This window comes from Trichosurus vulpecula, chromosome 2, assembly GCF_011100635.1.
Source record: "Trichosurus vulpecula isolate mTriVul1 chromosome 2, mTriVul1.pri, whole genome shotgun sequence".
NCBI classification, from domain to species: Eukaryota; Metazoa; Chordata; class Mammalia; order Diprotodontia; family Phalangeridae; genus Trichosurus; species Trichosurus vulpecula.
The window spans coordinates 262,026,841-262,046,687 of record NC_050574.1 but is presented as its reverse complement, the minus strand read 5'-3'; the positions used below and the strand labels follow the sequence as shown (position 1 = coordinate 262,046,687).

The following is a 19,847-nucleotide window of genomic DNA, read 5'->3' as shown; positions in this document are numbered from 1 at the left end:
TTTCCCAAAGACTTATTTTAAATCCTTCACCCTCTTAACAGATCATGGGTAATTACATTTTTATAAAGTCTAGAGAAAATCATTTTGACACACACCTAGTGTTTCTCAGCCATACCAGTCTTCCAATCTTTTACAGCTTTCATGCATTAGGTTTTTGTTTTTGGTTGGTTTGCTTTTTGATTAGTGATAGTTTTGTCTTGTATTCAAAGTCTTGAAAAGAAGTACCAAAAAGGAAGCCTATCTTTCTCATTACCCCTAAATTCCATCAAGCAGTTGGCATATTTCTCTGTAGAATTCAGAATTTGGCCATATCATGGTTTGGACTAAAAAAGTTACAATCAAATCCCAAAGGAGATTTTTCAAGGACCCTGAGCATTTTTTAAAAGCATACTTCAATATGCAATGGAATAAATTATTCTTGGTAGCAATGCTGTAGAAGAAAGGGAAGTGAAAGGAGGAATTATGGGGGGAAGCATACTTAGTGACTTATGTGCCACTGTGACTCAATGCTTAATGCATAGCCATTCCAACCAGATGAACAAAGGAAAAGTTCTCCTCACTTTCTGGGCATGGGAATCAAAAAGGTGAGAAGTACTCATTTCATCCTATAGAAAAAAATGCATAAAAATAAGAATAATTTTTATTAACCCTTCCTGGACAAGTGGGATATTCTACAATCTGTTTCATTTAAGAAATGAACTGATTATATCCCCATAAGGAATTGGAGATTTTAATAATGCACAATAAATAAAATCATATCTAATAATTTAACTGGTTTTACTTGGCAACACCATCTCTTAGCTGTACAGTGAGTGAAGCAAAATAAATAGTTGCAGCCTTTGAAAGCCCAGTTTCTATTTGCTAAATAAACTTGGCTTGCTTTAAATTCCTCAGTGTACAGTCATTAATACAATCCTCTTTGACAGCATTTAATTAAAGTGCTTTTCTCTATTAAATTCATTAAAAGTTTTTTTTTTAAATGTACAACTGCTTTCCAGATGCTGAATGGCAGGGACCTATAAAACTGCATTTTAAATAACTTCTCATTTCTCTTTGTAAAGTGTTTATTAAATTCAATTTAGAAACTGTTAAATATGGCTTGGGAAAGAGAGCCAGCTTACAGGGCATGTTACCCATCATTTCAGCAGTTTGTTAAAAAGCAAATGTTAGTTAACCTCACCTAAGTGAGCATTTGTAACTCACAATCATATTTTTACAATGCTCAGTGAACATCGATGACCACATACAAGCTGAAACCAAGTAAAGAAATAATTTCCATCCCAGGGCTAGAGAATTTGCATTGGCTCTCTACAGCTCCTTAGCTGAAACACATTTGCCTGAAGGGACAGGGAGGGAGGGCAGGAAGGTTGTGCCTCAGTATTAATACATTATTGACAGCTTAATGTCTTGGCACCTAGTCAGCCTGTGAAGTATAATAAACAGGAAGTTGTTGAATGGGAGAGTAGTCAATAGCATTTTCAATCAAAACCTTTCAGTTAATTGCTGGTTGACCTCAGAGGTTTACTTTAGGAAGTACTGTCCTTAGTTTAGACCAGAAGGACTATATTGCCTTGCAGAATTTCTTTAGATGACTGTTTGGTACCTACTATATGACAATGCTTTGTTCTTTTGTGTGATGTAGGAGAATCATTGACTGGAAGAGCTGGAAGAGACCCAAGGTCATCGAACTCCACATTTTACAAATCCCTCAATTCCCTATCTGCTGCTCTCTCTATTGTGCCACAAATAATGGACAAATGCTTGTTCTCTCAGGCAACGCTTTTGAAGATGCTTATGGAAAGTTGTTAGCCTCTGGATCCATGCTGGGATTAGAATCCTAACTGGGAATCTGAGATGGAGTCCCCCAAATCTGGAATTCCCTAGTTTTGTCTCCTAGTTGGTCCATATACCATACTTTCAGGATAATCTTTCTTTATAGATATAATCATGCCACTCCTCTGCTCAAAAATCTTTAGGGATGCCATCTGCCTCCTAAGTTGTGTTCATGCCACTTTGTCTGGCATTCAAGACCTTCCCCAATTTGGGCCCACTCTATCTTCACAGTTTTATTGAATATTACTACCTTCTATGCTAAAGCCAAACTGGTATAATCTGCCTCTATGCTTTGACTCAAACTGTTCCTCATGCTTAAATATTTTGCCTGCCCCCAAACCTTTCCCATATCCCTTACTCTGTTCAATTGCTACCCATCCTTTAAAGCCAACACAAATGCTTCCTCTGGCAAGAATACTTTCCTGGGGCAACTAGGTGGTGCAGTGAGTAGAACACCGGTCCTGGAGTCAGGAGAACCTGAGTTCAAATCTGGCCTCCAGACACTTGATACAATTACTAGCTGTGTGACCTTGGGCAAGTCACTTAACCCCAATTGCCCTGCCTTCCCCCCTCCAAAAAAAAGAAAGAAAGAAAGAATACTCTCCTGTTTCCTCTGGTCAGTAGCTACTTTCCCATCAGACCTCATGTAGCACTTTGTTTTGAAACTCTTGTATATATTTTAATCTCATATTCCACATCACCATTACCTCTGTTTGTGTCTTATCCCCAGTGCATGATAAGCTTCATGGGGCAGGGACTGTGTCATACATAACTTTGCATCTTTCCCATCACCTAGCACAATGCTCTACTTATGGTAGGTGCCCACCAAATATTTGAATGGGATTTAAATTTCAACAGTTGTTAAGGACCTATGTATTGTGCTGGTGAGGGACACAGAGGGAGAATTCAAAGATTAGATGAGTCAAATGAAGTTGAGAAGCATTTATTAAATAATTACTATGTTCTGGGCACTATGCTAAGCATTGGTGATACAAAGAAAAAAAGAAAAAAGGGAACATCCATACATACTGTCAAAGTACTCACAGTCTGATGGAGGAGACAATGCAAATGACTATGTACAAGCAAGATATATCAAAGGGAATTTGGAGATTTTCTCAGGAGGAAGGCACTAAGATGAAGGAGGAGTGGGAAAGGTTTCTTGTAGAAGATGGGACTTTAGCTGAGAAAGCAAGGAGGCAAAGATAAGGACAGAGAGTCCTAGACATGAAGGATAGCCAGTGAAGGGGCCCAGATTTGGTAGCTAGAGTTTCTTGTGAGGAAGAACAATTAGGCCAGTGTCACTGGATTACAGAATACTTGGTGGGGAGTAAGGTGGAAAAAGACTGGAAAGGAAGGGCTTTAAAAGCCAAACAGAAGATTGCAGATTCAATAGACTGGAGTCTATTGAATAGGCTGTGTGACATGGTCAGATCTGAACTTTAGGAAGATAAATTTGATAGTTGAGTAGAGGATGGACTAGAGTAGGGCAGGAAGACTTAAGGCAGGAGGACCAACAAAAATGATATTGCAACAGTCCAGACATGAGTTCATAAGGGCTGGTATTAGGCTGGTTACAGTGGCAGAGGAGAGAAAGGTAAGGAAAGAGATTAGGGCTGGATAAATACATCTGAGAATCATTTGCATAGAGACGATAATTGAATTCATGAGAACTGAAGAGGTCACAGTGGGAAATGGTGTAGCAGGAAAAGAGAAGAGAACCCAGCACAGAACCCTTAGCAGCTGTGACCTGGAAAAAAATAAGGAAAGCATACTGATAAGAAGAGATCAGACAGGTAGGAGGAGAAGCAGGAGAGAGCAGTGTCACCAAAACCTAGAGAGAGGAGAATATCAAGGAGAAAAGGGTGAGCTGCAGTGTCAAAGACTGCAGAGATGATGAGCAAAGGCCATTAGATTTGTCAGTTAAGAGACCACTGGTAACTTTGGAGTGGACAGTTACACATATACTACACATCCTTACAAAATCTCAGCAATACTATAAAGGCAGGCAAGCAGGAAACCCAAGGGAAGTTTGACTCTAACTTTAGCCCATCTATTTTGCTCTATTGGGATGGCAAGGAGGAGTACTGAATGTAGAGAAGCCTACTTTAAAATTAGATCAGAAAATGAACCATTTAGATTATTTTCCTTTACTAGTCTTTCAACAATTCTCTACGCAGCCCTATAACACACATACATGAAGGATGGCTTTCCTTATTCCAGTTTAAAGAAAAGTTTGCACCTTTTATGATATTTATGGGTAATGTGTACCCATGGTATTTTATGTTCACTTACATTTCACTTTTCATCTTTTACTATTTAATAATCAGGTTTCAGTTAGTGGGTCCTTAAAGATTTTGCAAATTCTTCTCTCTTTATCTTAGATTGTATCTGATTTGCTGGCATAGTAGAAAGAGAGTTAGTCTTTGAATTAGAACATTTGAGTCTTGCCTCCAACACTTACAGGCTTTGTATATAGTAATGGCTGAGGCACTTCTCTCAAGGCCTCCATTCCTCATTCTTATAATGGAGATGCTAGTAGTTGAACCACCAATCTCACAGGGTTGTTGGGATTTTGTGAATCTAAAAATCCTATATAAGTAGGAGACTTGAGTACAGATCCAGTCTCAAACATGCATTAGCTGTGTGGCCTTGGAAGAGTCACTTAGCCTGTCTGCCTCAATTTCCCCATCTGTAAAATGCAGAGGATAATAATGCCTAGTTCCTAGGGTTTTTGTGAGGATAAAATAAATTAGAATTTGTAAGTTCTTTGCAAACATTAAAGCACAATATAAATGCTAGCTAATAAGTTTGTGTAAATGTGTGTGTGTGTATAGATGTGTATGACAGCAGCATATGTAGAATTATTATGCTCCATTACTCTGAATATTTTCACTGGTATAATGTGTATTTTAAAAGCACTCATGCAGAATGGACCATACTTTTGCACTGCCATTAAGTAAAGTGTTGAGGAAGCTATGTGAACTATATCTTTCATTATATCTCGACTTAAAAATTTTCATGCATTTTCTTCTCCCCGTTGTTAACACAGTAAATTTCAGTGGAAATCAGATAATTATGTTAGTAAATAGGAAAGCTATGTCGCTTAAGTTTGTTGGAAAGCTTTAAATTTTATCTAGTTAACCATTACGAGGGTAATAATATAGGCCCATGATCATTTTAGCTTGCCACATGCCTTTGCAATGAGTTTTAAACAATAGATTTCAAACCTATTGTAGTCAAGTGACTCTGGAAAGCAAGGGGAATGGATAATTCCAGCTTTTGAAGACTTATGTGGGGTGAGTAGATTTGCCTAGGAAAGTCAAAGAGTCCCTCACGCAGACTGAGGGATTGTGAACCTCAAGTGATAAGAATGCTTCATGCGTTAACAATACTTTGGCTTAGCTGGGCACCAAATAATTTGTACTGCTTAGCAGCTGGTGTAATAGCTCAGAGCCTTAATGACCTGAGGAAAGGAATCTGGCAGCCCAGTTATCTTATCGTGGGTAGACCTAGGAGACTAAGGGCTTCAGTAACTACCTCCTGTGCCACCTTGGTCTTGAGCTTGTGATAGAGGCATCCATGGTATTTACAGCTATTAAAAGCTATTTTAGGCCAACCTCCTCTTTTTTCAGGTCAGGAAACAGAAACCCAGAGAAAGGAAGTCACTTGCTTTCGATCACACAGGAGAACTGGGATTTAAACCAAGGTTCTCTAACTCTAAATCCAATCCTCTTTTCTTTATGATATAAAGCTTCTTACTGAAACCATGGGCCTGCCCATCATAATGCCTCGTCTCCACTGATACAGCCAACAGGCCCAATCTGCATTGCCGTGGTATAGATCAAGGCAAGAAACAGGTTTTTTTTCTTAATCTTCTAGAATCCTGACTTAATTCTGCCTTCTGGCCACACTGCTCAACTTCCATTGACTGGTCAGAAATAGTTGTTTTTAGAAAAAAAAAATATGGTTAGCAAACTGTATATTAATGTCATAAGAGAAACATTAGTGATTTTTATTGTTTTGTTCAAGATGCCTCATGATTGTGTTTTCATCATTTGAATTCCTGGCAAGTAATCACTAAAAGTTTTCACTTTTGTTGTTTATTAGTGAAAAGCAGCATGGAATAATGGATAAAAATTTTAAGAGAAGAACTTTCTCCGACCTAGATAGCTCTATGAGATTCGCTGAGTAAATTTACTTCTCTTCATGTAAATTAGAAAGTTGGACTAGATCATTCCTAATGCCAACTCTAGCTCTCCAACTCTATAATTCTAAACCATTCTTATTATTTAGTGATTATGGTTAACTCCCATTTAAGGTTGGGGCATGGTGTTTTAATTACTCTAATTTTCTGATTAATTGAGTTACTATATGTATCACATGTTACAGACATTTAGAGTTAGAATGAAATAAAATATACATAATCATAGCATTTCAGAGTTGGAAGGAACTTAATCCAACTAAATTCTGAAAAGGAATACCCTTTACAGTATAACCAACGAATATTACCTCACCTTTGCTTGAAGACCTCCAAGGAGAAGGAACTCACTGCTTCCCAAGGCATGGGAGGGATATGTTTGGTTTTTAGGAAGTTTGTCCTTCCATTAACCCCAGATCTGTCTCTTTACAACTTCAGCCTGTTGCTCTTAGGGGCCAAGTAGAATAAATCTAATCCTCTCCAAGTGAAAGCATGTCAAATAATTGAAGATAGCTATTATGTCTCAGTCTTCTTTATGTAGATAGGTAGCTCATTGGATAGGGCACTGGATCTGAATTCAGGAAGACCTGAGTTCAAATGTGGTCTCAGACACTTACTATCCGTGTGACCCTGGGCAAGTCACTTAACCTTTGTCTACCTCAGTTTCTTCATCTGTGAAATGGGGAATCATAATAGCATCTACCTGACAGGATTCTTTTGAGGATCCAATGAGATATCTGTAAAGGGTTTAGAACAAACAATACCTGGCACATAGTAGGTGCTTAATAAATACATTTTCCTTTCCCTTCCCTTAAAAATCTCTAGCCCCTTCAACTGATCCTCATATGTCATGAACTAAGGCCCTTCAGGTTTATGTGTCTCTTCTCTGAATACTTTCTTGCTTTAAGTGCCCTTTCTAAAATGTAGCACCCATAACTGAACATAGGGTTTCTTCAGGGCCTGGTACAGCAGTCCGATCATCTCTTTTCTCCTGGATGCTTTACTTGTTTCAGTGCAGCCCAAGGATGGATTTAATGCTGAAACTCTATTGAACACAGTTTAATTTCTGATGATTCACAAAACCCTTTGGGGCTTTGCAGTATATCAGAGTGTATCAGTGTCATCATTATTATAAGCATCTTGAAGACATGTACTATGTTCTCTCATTGAATTAGAAACATTGCTTATTATATAGTACTACAGATTTTTAAGCTATAAATCACAGATTGGTTTAAATCTCTACTAATTTTATACCTCTGAAATTTGTTTTCAAACTCTGGTATTGGTATGTTTCATGAAAATACATTGCAGAATTAAAAATTTTTAAAAATCATTAATTAAGCATCCACTAAGTGCGAGGCACTGTGCCTAGCCACTGGAGATACAGAGATAAACATTAACTTAACTTAATCCTGGCTTTGAAGAAGTTTGTAAGAATAGGTGTGAGATAGGGGATGTGCATAATGTACACATAAAATTTTTTGAAGTTATTTAAGATCTGTGGTTTGGTGATTCTGGATAAATTAGTTTAGTTTACCATAACTTTGTTTTATTTGAAAGATTATTAACACTAAAGGGATGCAATAGAATCCTCACATAGAAATGTTATTTAGAATTAAAAAAAATAGTTTTATTTTGCTAGGCACTCTCAAAATTAAAAGTCCATATTAATGCCAATTTTTCCCCATTTTCCATGCCTTTCATTCCCGGAAAGTTAAGCATGCCAAACATACTAAATCTAACGGAGAAATAGGTGGTGAAGAAAACAAAAGAGCTAATGAAATTAGGTAATATTTCATTGTGACATCACTCTTTTCAAGAGCTAAACCACAAAGAATTTTTTTTTTATTCTACTCCCAAAAGACTGCTGTCCTCTGCTTCATTTTCTATGGAGAAAATTTTCTCTGATAATTTGACTTTATTTACCCAATTTGACTTTATGGGTATAATAAAGCTTAATATGTAATTATATATATATGGTTATACTAAATTTATGTGTATGTATGTGTGTGTTTTTAACCATGGCAGCTAATTATAAAGCACTCCTTGATATTTGCTTTCTATAAAAGGAAGATTTATACTTTTATGTGTTTGATTCACATGGTAGAGTTTTCTAAAGTTCCAGTATTAAGTGCACTGGTGGTTACATCTATAAAGCAAAAAATAAATTCTGATGGAAATGGTGAACATCCACCATTTCCCTTAAATATCACAGTCAGGTTGTTCTGACTTCTGAGTGCCCCCACTGTTAAAAAAAAAAGTAATTAAAGAAAACTTAGATTCTTCTGGGACTCTAAAAAGCTGTGTTAAGCCTTTGTGCTTTTTCTCTCCTCCAATAAAATGCCTACTTTAAACATATCCTCTTCTTAGATCATCCAAAACCTGAGTAGCTGGAAAACTACCCATTTAAGATGGTGCCATTTTCGTCATCAAAGTGATAGACCTCATATCTTTGCCTTAAACATTCTGCTTGCCTGAGTTTTGTCACAGAGGATCTCATTTAGTTTTTGAGCAAATTTCCGATAAAACCAGGAAAACAGCTCTTCTTAGCTTGGCAGAAATAAGAAACAAATAATGAAACCCTATTTTATACCACCCCCCCCAATTTGACATTTACAACTGTAGGAGGGTTTTGTTATAACCTCTTCATGTTTTTAAAAAATACTGTATTGTTTAATTAGTCAAAGATGCAACTTTTTAGTTTATAAATAATCTCTGCTCTTTGGATCGTCATTCTTGGATTTTAATTGGAAGTGAGGTATATCATTTTAGATTAACTAAGAACTTAGAACCTTTCCACACAATTTACCTTACATCTAATCAGTACTTTTTTCACTTATTTTTTTTTCTTGCATGTTTCTGTGAAGAGGTGTCATATGTTTTATTTTAGTAGATATTCACACTTATTCTGGCCCTATTAAAACCTTCCCTATGCTTTTAAATCAGAACATATAAGGTTGTTTTGCCTCAATTTCTTCTCCTGCAGAATGTAGAACAATGTTAGCTATGTCTATCCACACTGTAGGACTGTCTTAAAGAGAGCAAGAGCTACACAATATGGCAAAAATTTTGCAAATTAATAGTCATGCAACTATGGATTTCCATCATTAAACCTATTCATAAAATAAAAATATCAGACTTCAAATTTTATAAAGATATTTTGAAATCAAAACCATAAATATTTGTTATTATTGTCCCACCTCTGGTTTGACTTGTGAGATATCATTAAAAGTGGGTATAAACCCTTATTACCCTGGTATTTGGGAATGTGAAAAAAATATGAATCACTTTTTACAAATGAGTTTCATTTCTTGGGAGGTTTCCAACATAGGGTTAATAAATCCAAGAAGTTTGGGAGGAGGTTTGAATAAATATCCTGGCTCCTTGGTACTTATCCAAACTGATCATTATCAAAGTCTGCATTGACATACTATTTGGCTGGGCCTATGAAGTCTGTTTTAATAAACTGTATCCATTCTCTACCCTATCCACTTAAAAGTTAAAAAGACCCCAAACCTTGTTCCAACATTTCCACCTATTGGGTAAAAAATCAGCTGTCTGAAGCAATTTTATTTCTTCTACTAGCGTTGTTTAAAAGAAAATATACAAATGTATATATTAAGATTTTTTTCCTGCTTTTATTTTTTTAATCTATTTAAGAATGAAAACAGGGGAATTCGGATTTCATTAATTCTTCTATAAGTGGTATTCAGTGAAGAACAACTAACATTTATTAGATGCCTTCTATGTGACAGACACTGTCCTAGGCACTAAAGACATAAATAGAAAGAATGAAACACTTCCTACTCTCAAGGTGCTTACATGTTCTAGGTGTGCTGATAATGAAATTATATTTAGGCCTTCAAAAATCTTTTGAAACCAAATAACTGGCTGATTTAAGTACAAGTAATAGGATCGTTGCTTTAAAATGAAAATTCTGTGTACTTTGGTAACTGTGTCTTTGGCCATTTAAATTCCAGGCAGTTTAAATTTCAGCTTGCTAATGCCATTACTGATACCATTTTTCTAGTCCACCCTAACTCTTTAGCTTTTCTGTAGCTCCATCTATAAAGCTATAAATCCATGGCTATTCTTAACTTCAAATACTGATACCTTCAAGAGTGAAGTGGCTTAGCCAATACAGACTGTGGTCTCATTTTAAGTTTTATCAAAGATAAAATGGCTATGTTGATCATGGACAAGTGAATTAACCTCCCACTGGCCCAGAAAACTCTCTAAAACTATAAATTATAGACAGGTTTCTTATCTGCATTGGTTGATGGTGTTTTCATGCCAGGAGTTCCCTAAACCAATAAAGTCCTAGGACAACAACCACCACCACCACAACAAAATGGTATCTTTATTCCCTCATACTAATTTAAAGGCTCTATGTCAGATCTGTACTACTTTCTTTCATAAAAACAAAAGCAAAACAACCTCTATAAGACTTGTGTTTTGGGTTATTCTGTTAAGGAAAAACAACAACAACAGCTGAATCCCTCTAGCTCTAGCCAGTTTTGTCAATGCCTATGTTATTTCCTCTTCTCTTCTCAGAGAGCTGCATTTTCCATGGGATTTTTATTTATTTTGGTAGAACAGCCAACCTCTATGAGGCCCTAAAAAGCTCAGTAAAAATGTTTAGATGATCATGATAATGAAAGGGAGGATATAATTACAATATATTAAATATTTATATGTGAATTACCACATGTCTAAGTTCTACCTAGAGGGGCCTTTTTATCACTCATATTCTCATTTCAATTGAGACATTTATTCATCGTAAACTTTTTTTAAAGACCTACCATCATTCATCATAGCTACCTGTATAGAAGGATAACAAGCAATATAAATAACCACATTCCTCGTGTCCCCAAGTTTGATCCCAATAGCATTAGTTGGTTAATCATGATACATCATTATTAAGTTCTTGTTTATCTGAAGAAAGAACATTCAGCTGGGTGCTGGTGCTCATGCAGAATTTAAATAAGTGTGAGTCCATGTTCTTATGGAACTTATACTCTGGAGATATCATGCAAAGATCTAAGCCCTTGAGAGTAGAGATTCTATTCATCTATTTTCTTTCCTGAGCACCTAACACCATGCCTTCCACAGACCAGGAGATTAATAGGTCATTCCAAAGTATGACCGAACTGGCCTTCTTTTTTTTCCTCATGGATGACATTTCATCTCCAGACCCTGTGCATTTTCACAGTCTTTCTCCCTTGTTACCTCCATGCCTGAAATATACTCCCTCTCTCTTCACCTGTGCCTTTCTGAATACTTACTTTGTTTCAAAGTTCAGGATTGCCCTCTACATAAAACTTCCTGTGCTCTCAGTTGCAACTGCCTTCCCCCTCAAAACAGAAACAAAAGCAAAGCAATTTATATTTACGTATTTATTTTATATGTGGTTATATATGTGTTTTGTGTTTCTATCAGTAAAGATGTATAACATAGATGAAAATATTCTGTCTATTTATCTATCTACCTATCTATCTATCTATCTATCTATCTATCTATCTATCTTATCCATGGCTATCTTTAACTTCAAATATTGGTACCTTCAAGAGTAGAGTGGCTTAACCTATAGAGACATTGGTCTCAGTTTAAGTTCTGCTCCATGATAAAATCACTATGTGGCCATGAGTTAACTTCCCAATGGCTCAGAAAACTCTGTAAGACTATAAATTATAGACAGGTTGCTTGTCTGCACTTGTTACCGGAGTTTATATTATGATTAGTAGGAATCACCATTAAAATTCTATTTCATGCTTCTTCATGGTATGGGGTGGAATGAGCTGGTTGAAGTCAGAGAACAACCTTTGTCAAGTCTTATAGAACAAAAGTCTGTCTGTTGTTTGAGAATAAGCTTCTTTAAGCTTCAAGAGACTCATCCCCAGGTCCACTGTCAGGTGATGGGTGTTTAATTGATTCCAGTTCATGGAGACATAGCAAGCTGCTTACATAGAGAAAATACTGACTGTGGAACCTCAGGTCCTTGAAATATAAATAAAGCATACACAAGTGAAAAGACCATGCTAGTCAAACCATTTTAAAAAATTTGATTAATACATTAATTACAATGTGTACTACCACATTTCTCTTCTTTGATTTCTATATTCAGTGTGTATTTCTGGAAAGTTATTAAGCTACTTTGAAAAAGATGTGACAGTAGCATTTTAGTTACAATATTAAAGGAAAATCAGACTAAGCTAAGGCTGGATGAAACTGAACACACATTTCCATGTCCGGCTTTCTATCGTTTTGCACGTTGATATCGATTTTTCTTGACATGGTCTTCTTTTATTGAGTACTGTCTTTTTTAATCCCCTACCTATAGCAGTATTTGCTAAGAGCAATTGTAAAAGGAAACCAACTTATATTAAACCTGCCTGAAGTCACAATGTAATCTAACACCTGTAGTCTGCAATTTGTCATCACTTCATAGATTTTTTTTTAATAACAGATTTTCCCGAGTTTTGACCTTAGGATACAGTATAATCCTTCCTCTTCTCTCACTGTTTCCTACCTCCTCCCCCCTATCCCCAGGCAACAAAGCTAAACACCAATCTTTAATACAGTCTTATTATGTCAGCATGTGAAATTACAACCATAAGGATTAACTCAAGGAAAATAATTCAATTGAAGTTAGAACTGGTGTTGAACTATTTATCTGAGTGAATATGTTTTATAGGTGACAGCATTTTAAATCGAAAAGCAGCAGGGCAGATAGTAATGCCTGATCCAATTTCTCCTGCATGAATCCTATGTTCCCTTCTGAAGTGGCTTAGTTTATGGGGATTTTTTTTTCCCTTGGGTTCTGTGTTGAGTTTTTGGTGGAAAACATTGTTATCCTTTGTGGGAAGGGGATTGCTGTGCATCAGATAGCACTATGTAAGACATCTTCCAAAAAATCAGCTTTGAAAATTCGAATATGTTGAGGATTCATTTTGATTGTTAAAGAATGGTGTGGAGTAGAATGAGGAATGATAGAGAGTCTTGGCACATCAGACCATTGGTAGATCTTAGAATGACAGCTGTGATCAGTGTAGAACATTTCTGGTATTTGTTGGTAGGCCTCATAAAGTGGTTAATTGAAAGACTGAAGATTATGATAGGACATCACAAGTGATGTGATAAGATGCTGACATTCCTTGTCATCTACATTGCTATTTTTTAAAAGACCTGGTTGTTGTTTCCCTAGAAAATTTCCTAAGCAGACGAAATCACAATAGATTTCTGATCTAGTTTTAATTTTGCTAACATTTATCCTGACCTAGGAAAGTAGCACGGCTTCCTTTTATGCTATGGTTTCCTCACAATAGCCCGGTGAAGTAGGTAGGGCAAGGATTATCATCTCCATTTTTTTAGTTGGAAAACTGAGGGTTGGGAAGGTAAAGAGACCCTCTCATCTGTGGTCACATAACTAGCAAATATTGGAGCCTGAATCTGATTCCAGATTTTCTGACTCCAGATCCAGGTTTTGTTCATTATATTTTTTCCACTACTTCAGCATAAGTTCTATTTTCCCTTCTCAAGAAAGATGATAACAAAATTCCAAATATTTGGGTCAGTAATTCATAAAAGATACTTCCCATTCATAGCGTAGGATGATCACTTTGCAGATGGAAAAAGAACACACCTTTTTATTAAAATTCCTATTTTGAGAAATAGAAAAAAATGATACAAGACAATGTAACTATTGATATCTAAATTCCACACAACATATTGTTGCACAATTAAGTTTTTGAGAAAAGAAAGAAGATACCTTTTAATAAAAAAGAAATAAAATAAATACATTGTAACCAAAACTTGGCAAAATAATTCTTATAGCAAATAGTTCCTATTCATTGTTATGGTTTACATAGGTAAATATATATATTCCCCCCAAAAGAAGTCATAATTAGTTCATTTTCAATATTTTTTTCAACAATATCAACAAATATTCAAATAGAGCAGTCATAGCAAATACTTCTTACAATTTAAATGCTTTCATACTAATATTAGAGAAATACAGAATATTTAAAATAATTTATAATTTGCTTAATGTTATTTGACCAGCATTAGCCAGATCCAAAACCCAGGTTGTCTGACAACCAGGCTGGTACTCTTCCCACTTACTGCAATACAGAGATGAGGGATATTTTCCTTTGAGTTCAACCATAATAGTTCTTTAGTTAGGGGGAAAAAAAGGAGGGGGGGGGAGTGGAAAGGAATGTCATAGGGGTAGTGCATGGTGCCAAATGCAGTTCTAGAATGGTAGAACAATAACAACCATCCACATTCTGTTTTGTCCATGTTGCCTCCTGATAGATTTACACTACTGTTGACCTGAATCCAAGTTACTTATCCAAGGGCTTTTTCTTAGAAATAGGATGTGATTAATAGCTAACGTTTATATAACGCTTATTATATGTCAGGAGCTGTGCTAAGTGCTTTATAGGTTTTATCTCATTTGACCTTCACAATAACCTTAGGAGGTAGGTGATATTATTATCCCCATTTTATGGATAAGGAAACTGAGGCTAATGGAGGTTTAAACGACTTACTGAGGATCACACAGCTCATTAGTGTCTTAGGCTGTATTTTAACTCAGATTTGCATGACTCCAGGCCCAGCACTTTATCTACTGTGCCACTTAGCTACCCTAATTACCTATGTAACATTGTCATAACCTGGACCTCCCACCCCCACCTACCCAAATTTAAGCATCACCAGTCATTTGCTTTATAATTTCTTGCTTTATATTTTAAAAAAGACCACAGCCTTTGCTTGTAAGTAATCCAGAGTACCCCCAAATGGTACACTACATTATATATTTTCCTAAACTTAATCATTTAATATCTAACTTCCTCCCCTGCAGGCTTATATTATATTTTGCACATGGCTCCCAGCTGGTTTTCATTGTGGCCTTGAAAACATATTTGAGCACTGAGGGCTTTAGGAAGAGTTGCTTTATCTTTTTTGTCAACTTTGGTCATATTAGCATTTTTATCCATTTTGTTTTTAAAATCACTTGGTACCAAAGGCAAACAGTGTGTATCTGCACGTAAGGGGGTGTTTGAGTGCAAGCAGGTTTCAAGTGGTGTTTTGAATATATTTGTAGCTTTTTTAACCTCATGTTCCTCCCATAGAAAACTTACTAGGAAGCAATAATTAATATGCCATGTAGAAGAAGGATTAGACTTTTCCAGCTTAATCCAAGAGGGAAGATACTAGGACTAAGAGTCAGAAGTTTCAGAGTAGCAGATTTTAGCTCATTGAAAGGAAACACTTGGTAAGAATTAGAGACGTACAATTCAAATATTCATTTCAACAAGCATTTATTAAGCACTTATAATGTGCAAGGCATTACGTTAGCAGGAGAAGCCGGCAGGCCAATCCCTGGGATACATAGAAGAAAAAAGTGTTGCAGAGTAATGGTAACAAGCCAACTCATACTAGATGACATGTTGTTCATTTAGTCATGCCCTACTCTATGTAACCCCGTGGACTTTGTACATAAGTTTTTCTTGGCAAAGATACTAGAGTGGTTTGCCATTTCCTTCTCCAGAGTGTCCTCATTTTACCAATGAGGAACTGAGACATATAGGAGTTAAGTGACTTGCTCAGGGTCATGTAGTTAAGTGTCTGAGGTTCTTCCTGACTCTAGGCCCAATGTTCTATCCACTGTACTACCCAACTGTCCCTAGATGACATAGTTTCCCAAAACTTTTTACCCCCAAGTTTCTAGATACTTTATTTCTGCTTCGCCTCTGCTCCTCAGCCCCTTTCTTGCCAGAACACCTGTCCCAAGCCCTGGGAGCCCCAATCAGTGACTTGGTTCTGTGGCAGCTAGTGTTCACTCTATCTTCTAAACCTGCAATAGGTAAATGTTTACTAGGCATCACCAACTAGCTTTTAAATGCATTTTATAAGGGTAATTATAATATGCCCTATTATTAATGAAGTGTTATAATTCAAGATTTAATGGGCAATTGGGGGCATGCCTGAAACACATATACCACATCTCAATGTTTCAATGGGAAAATACATTCTGAATACTAAGTAATAAATTTACAAGTGTGCTTTGGGAACATAACTCATTTTGTAAGTTGAAATGGCCTGTTTTGTTTCTATATTTTGAAATATTTCAGAATGTTGAAAGATACCTAAATACTCCAAAAAACCTTTTTTCCCCCATTTCTTTGTGAATGAATGATTTCCCTTCTAATAAGAGCAAGAATGATCATTTCTATGTTAATGTCATTCCATATTTTTGGCATTTTGAATTGCTCAAAGATGGTAGATTTATCATGTTGTCATCCTTGGGCAAAATGTCTTAAAATGCTGTCTAATCTTGGTTTATGGGATTGTTGACTGACCAAACAAACTTCTAATGTGTTTCTATATAATGAGTTTCTGTTAGGAAGATTCTAATTTCAAAAAATAAGTGACAGGCACAGCACACCTATTTTCTAATACCTACTTTGACTGTAGCAGCAGCTGCCTAGGCTAGGACCAGTTTAGAAGTTTGTTCATGGGCTGTTGAAATATATCCTCTTGTTAGTTCATGGTCTCTGTCAGAAAAGACTCCTTCAAGTTTTTTTAAAACTAATTTCAGGTTAAAAGAGAGAGAGAGATAGAATACATACATCTGTCATCTAGGCTTATGATGAATAAACCCTATTGTACAAATGTTAGATCAATTTCAGAATTCAGTTGTATAAAATCTCTTAGAAAATGGGAAAACAAAACAAAAACAAAGAATGATCTACTGATTCAATTAAGTGGAACATTTATGCTGATTCCTCACTAGGAAGATAGGCATAATTTAGAAAATCGAGGGCTTTAAATTCTCTTTTGTTTTCTAATTAGTGCAGTTTTCTAATAGCATGCTTAATATTTGTTTCTGGACTATGTATTTTACAGTGTGCATGTATAAAAGTATATGTTAAAATTCCCATCAGAAAACAAAATTCTCACCTGTTGTTATGGAGGTTGTTATTAGAATGTTCTCCAGGTCCATGGATGATATCAGAAATATGAATAGATGCATATCACCAAGACTCTCATCTGAGTAGTGCAGCCCTTACATGGAGCCGGAATTTTTTCTACTGAATATAATTAGAATGCTGACGTATTCTAGCTTTCACTTTTTTGCTGATTCTAGCTTGCCAGAATGGACCACCCGAGCTTACTCTTAGTTCAAAGTGGTGTAGAGAGAGTGCCAGGAACATTCATTTTAATTGGTCAACCTCATATGGGTTTTTAGCACTTGTGTTTTATCACCCAATGTTTTAGAATTCTCTGTTCCACCAGCAATTAGTGTATTATTAGAAATAAGCTTTTGACATCTTTCAGGCTGATTTGTTGTTACACAGAGAGTTTCAATCTCTTTCATTTATTGCGTTGTTTTTAGGGAATGAGATTTGCTGAATTCACACTAAATATTTTATCTAATTTTCAACAAAAGGCTACCATTTTAATTGTAGTAGAAACCACTTTTTATTATCTTGTAGCCTTGGGACTGGGTTAGATGAATGAGTTTTATTTTATTTATTTACTTAATTTTTTTTTTCCTTTAATTGAAGCACCAGCTTTGGAGGCTGAAATATTTAGCTAGGAAGATGGTGGTACATAGTAGTAGGGAAAGTGAAGACAGAATCTATATACTTGTTTTTAACAGACCGTAGATTCCCCCCCACCTTGCTTACTACTTAGGCAAATTGGATTTTCCCCTCTTCTCTAGAAAGTGCTAAGTTAAATAGTCAGACTTTTAAAAGTTCACATGAAACATAAAAGAATTCAAGGGTTATTGTCGGGAGAGTGCTCTCTATACTGTAAAGTGCCACATAAATGTATGCTATTGTTACGTATTTATAATAGCAAAAGATGACCATGTTCAAATGATTAGAGCTATGATAAAAAATACTTCTATAATAAGGTTTAACACTTACTTAACCAAACTATTTGAATTTTATAATTTGAATATTAGAATCATAATCTGTCTGTAGATTTTACACGCTAACAAAAAAATTAAGCCCTTCTTATTATATAATGATATTATTATTAATGCTACTGTAACTAATAAACAAAAACAGATTAATATGCTTTTTGTCCTGCTTCGCTACCAGTGTTGCTTCAAGGAGGACATTTGCACAATGGAATTTTAAGTTCAGCAGAAGCTAGATTCCTAAAAACATGAATTTTAATATTCATTATCTCCATTTTTTTAGGACATCATCGTCCAAGAGTTTTAAAGTCTTTTTTTTTTTAAGAAATGAACTTGCGGATGTAAACTAAAAGTGAATATCTATTTTTAATTATTAGGTTCTTCATAGACAGCAGTCTCAGCCAGCCAAGGAAAGTTCCCCTCCTAGAGAAGAAGCCCCACCTCCACCACCTCCTGCTGAAGACAGTTGTGCCAAAAAGCCCAGGTCTCGCACCAAGATCTCCTTAGAGGCCCTGGGAATCCTTCAAAGCTTTATTCATGATGTGGGTCTCTACCCTGACCAGGAGGCTATCCATACCCTTTCTGCTCAACTGGATCTCCCCAAACACACCATCATCAAATTCTTCCAGAACCAGCGGTACCACGTGAAGCACCATGGGAAATTAAAAGAGCATTTGGGCACTGGGGTTGATGTCGCTGAGTACAAGGATGAAGAGCTGCTGACTGAATCAGAGGAAAATGAGAGTGAAGAAGGCTCGGAGGAAATGTACAAAGTGGAAGCTGAGGAGGAAAATGCTGACAAAAACAAGCCGGCTCCTCCGGAAATTGACCAGAGATAATGTGAAATCACAACATGGAGAGCAAGACATTGGTCCAAGGATTTTCTGTTTCTATTTTCTTTTTTATTTTATTTTTGTTTTTAGGTTTGTTTTTTCATATTTTTTAAAAAAATTTCTTCCCCTTTTTGACATTTCTTTGTTGCACGGAATACACGTGCAGACTGAATGAGTTCAGTATTGCCGAATTAGTCATCATCTTGACACAGACACTTGAGTGTTACACTTTTACATTTGACTGGAATAATAATTGTAATCACATAAAACTATGCCTTCATTAACCTTGCACTTATGGAAGAAATGCAAAGCAAGTTCTCGGAAGAAAAGATCTATAAAATAAATGAAGGAAACTACAAGTGTGTGTGTATATGTATATGTACATATATATATATTTACATATATATATTAAAATTGCATGGGACAGAGAACTTTACAATCTGAAAGAATAGACTGTGAAATGGGTTCTTAAAGACAAGACTTGTTTATGTATTAAAACCACTTCACAATGAGTTGCTTTGGCTTTTTGATAAACTGCCGCCTGCTCTCAGGGTGTGGTGACTATTTTTTGAATTCCTATTTATTTTCTATGTTTGTCCCTGATTTTTTTTATTATTATTCTCTACCTTCCTAGCTGGCAGCTTGATGGTTAATTATTGAGGTATCTATTTAACAAAATAAATCAACACTGCCAAAAATAAGAGAGAGAAAAGAAAATGAAGCGGAAAAAAAATCAGGGCACCTTAAGAAGACAAAGTCCAATTACTTTTAAGACACAATGCACACTTAAAATGATTCAATACGTTCCGTTACTCAACTGGTCCTTCCTGTAGTGAACAGATGAACTTTAGTGGAAGTCAAAACAAGCAAAATTGAACTTCAGTATGGAAAAGCTTGTCCACTAGTGAGGTCTTGATAAAATAGCATTTTGAGATTGGCTGCATGGAATTTTTACTATAAAACCAAGTTTTATCATGGTATTTATTTACCTGTTCTCAGCTTCAGAGCTTAAAATGAGTAAGTCTAATCATTTAAAAATGCTTGATTT

The 19,847-nt window shown here is 35.8% G+C and overlaps 1 protein-coding gene across 1 annotated transcript in view; it reads left to right on the top strand.

The window, feature by feature from the left end:
* The window catches only part of SATB2 (SATB homeobox 2), a 227,402-nt gene extending 208,535 nt beyond the window's left edge, over positions 1-18,867 (top strand). The window contains exon 11 of the mRNA XM_036745121.1: positions 18,344-18,867. Coding sequence (XP_036601016.1) covers positions 18,344-18,805 — 462 coding nt within the window. The 3' untranslated portion in view covers positions 18,806-18,867. The remainder of the gene's footprint in view (positions 1-18,343) is intronic.
* The last annotated feature ends 980 nt before the right edge of the window (positions 18,868-19,847 follow it).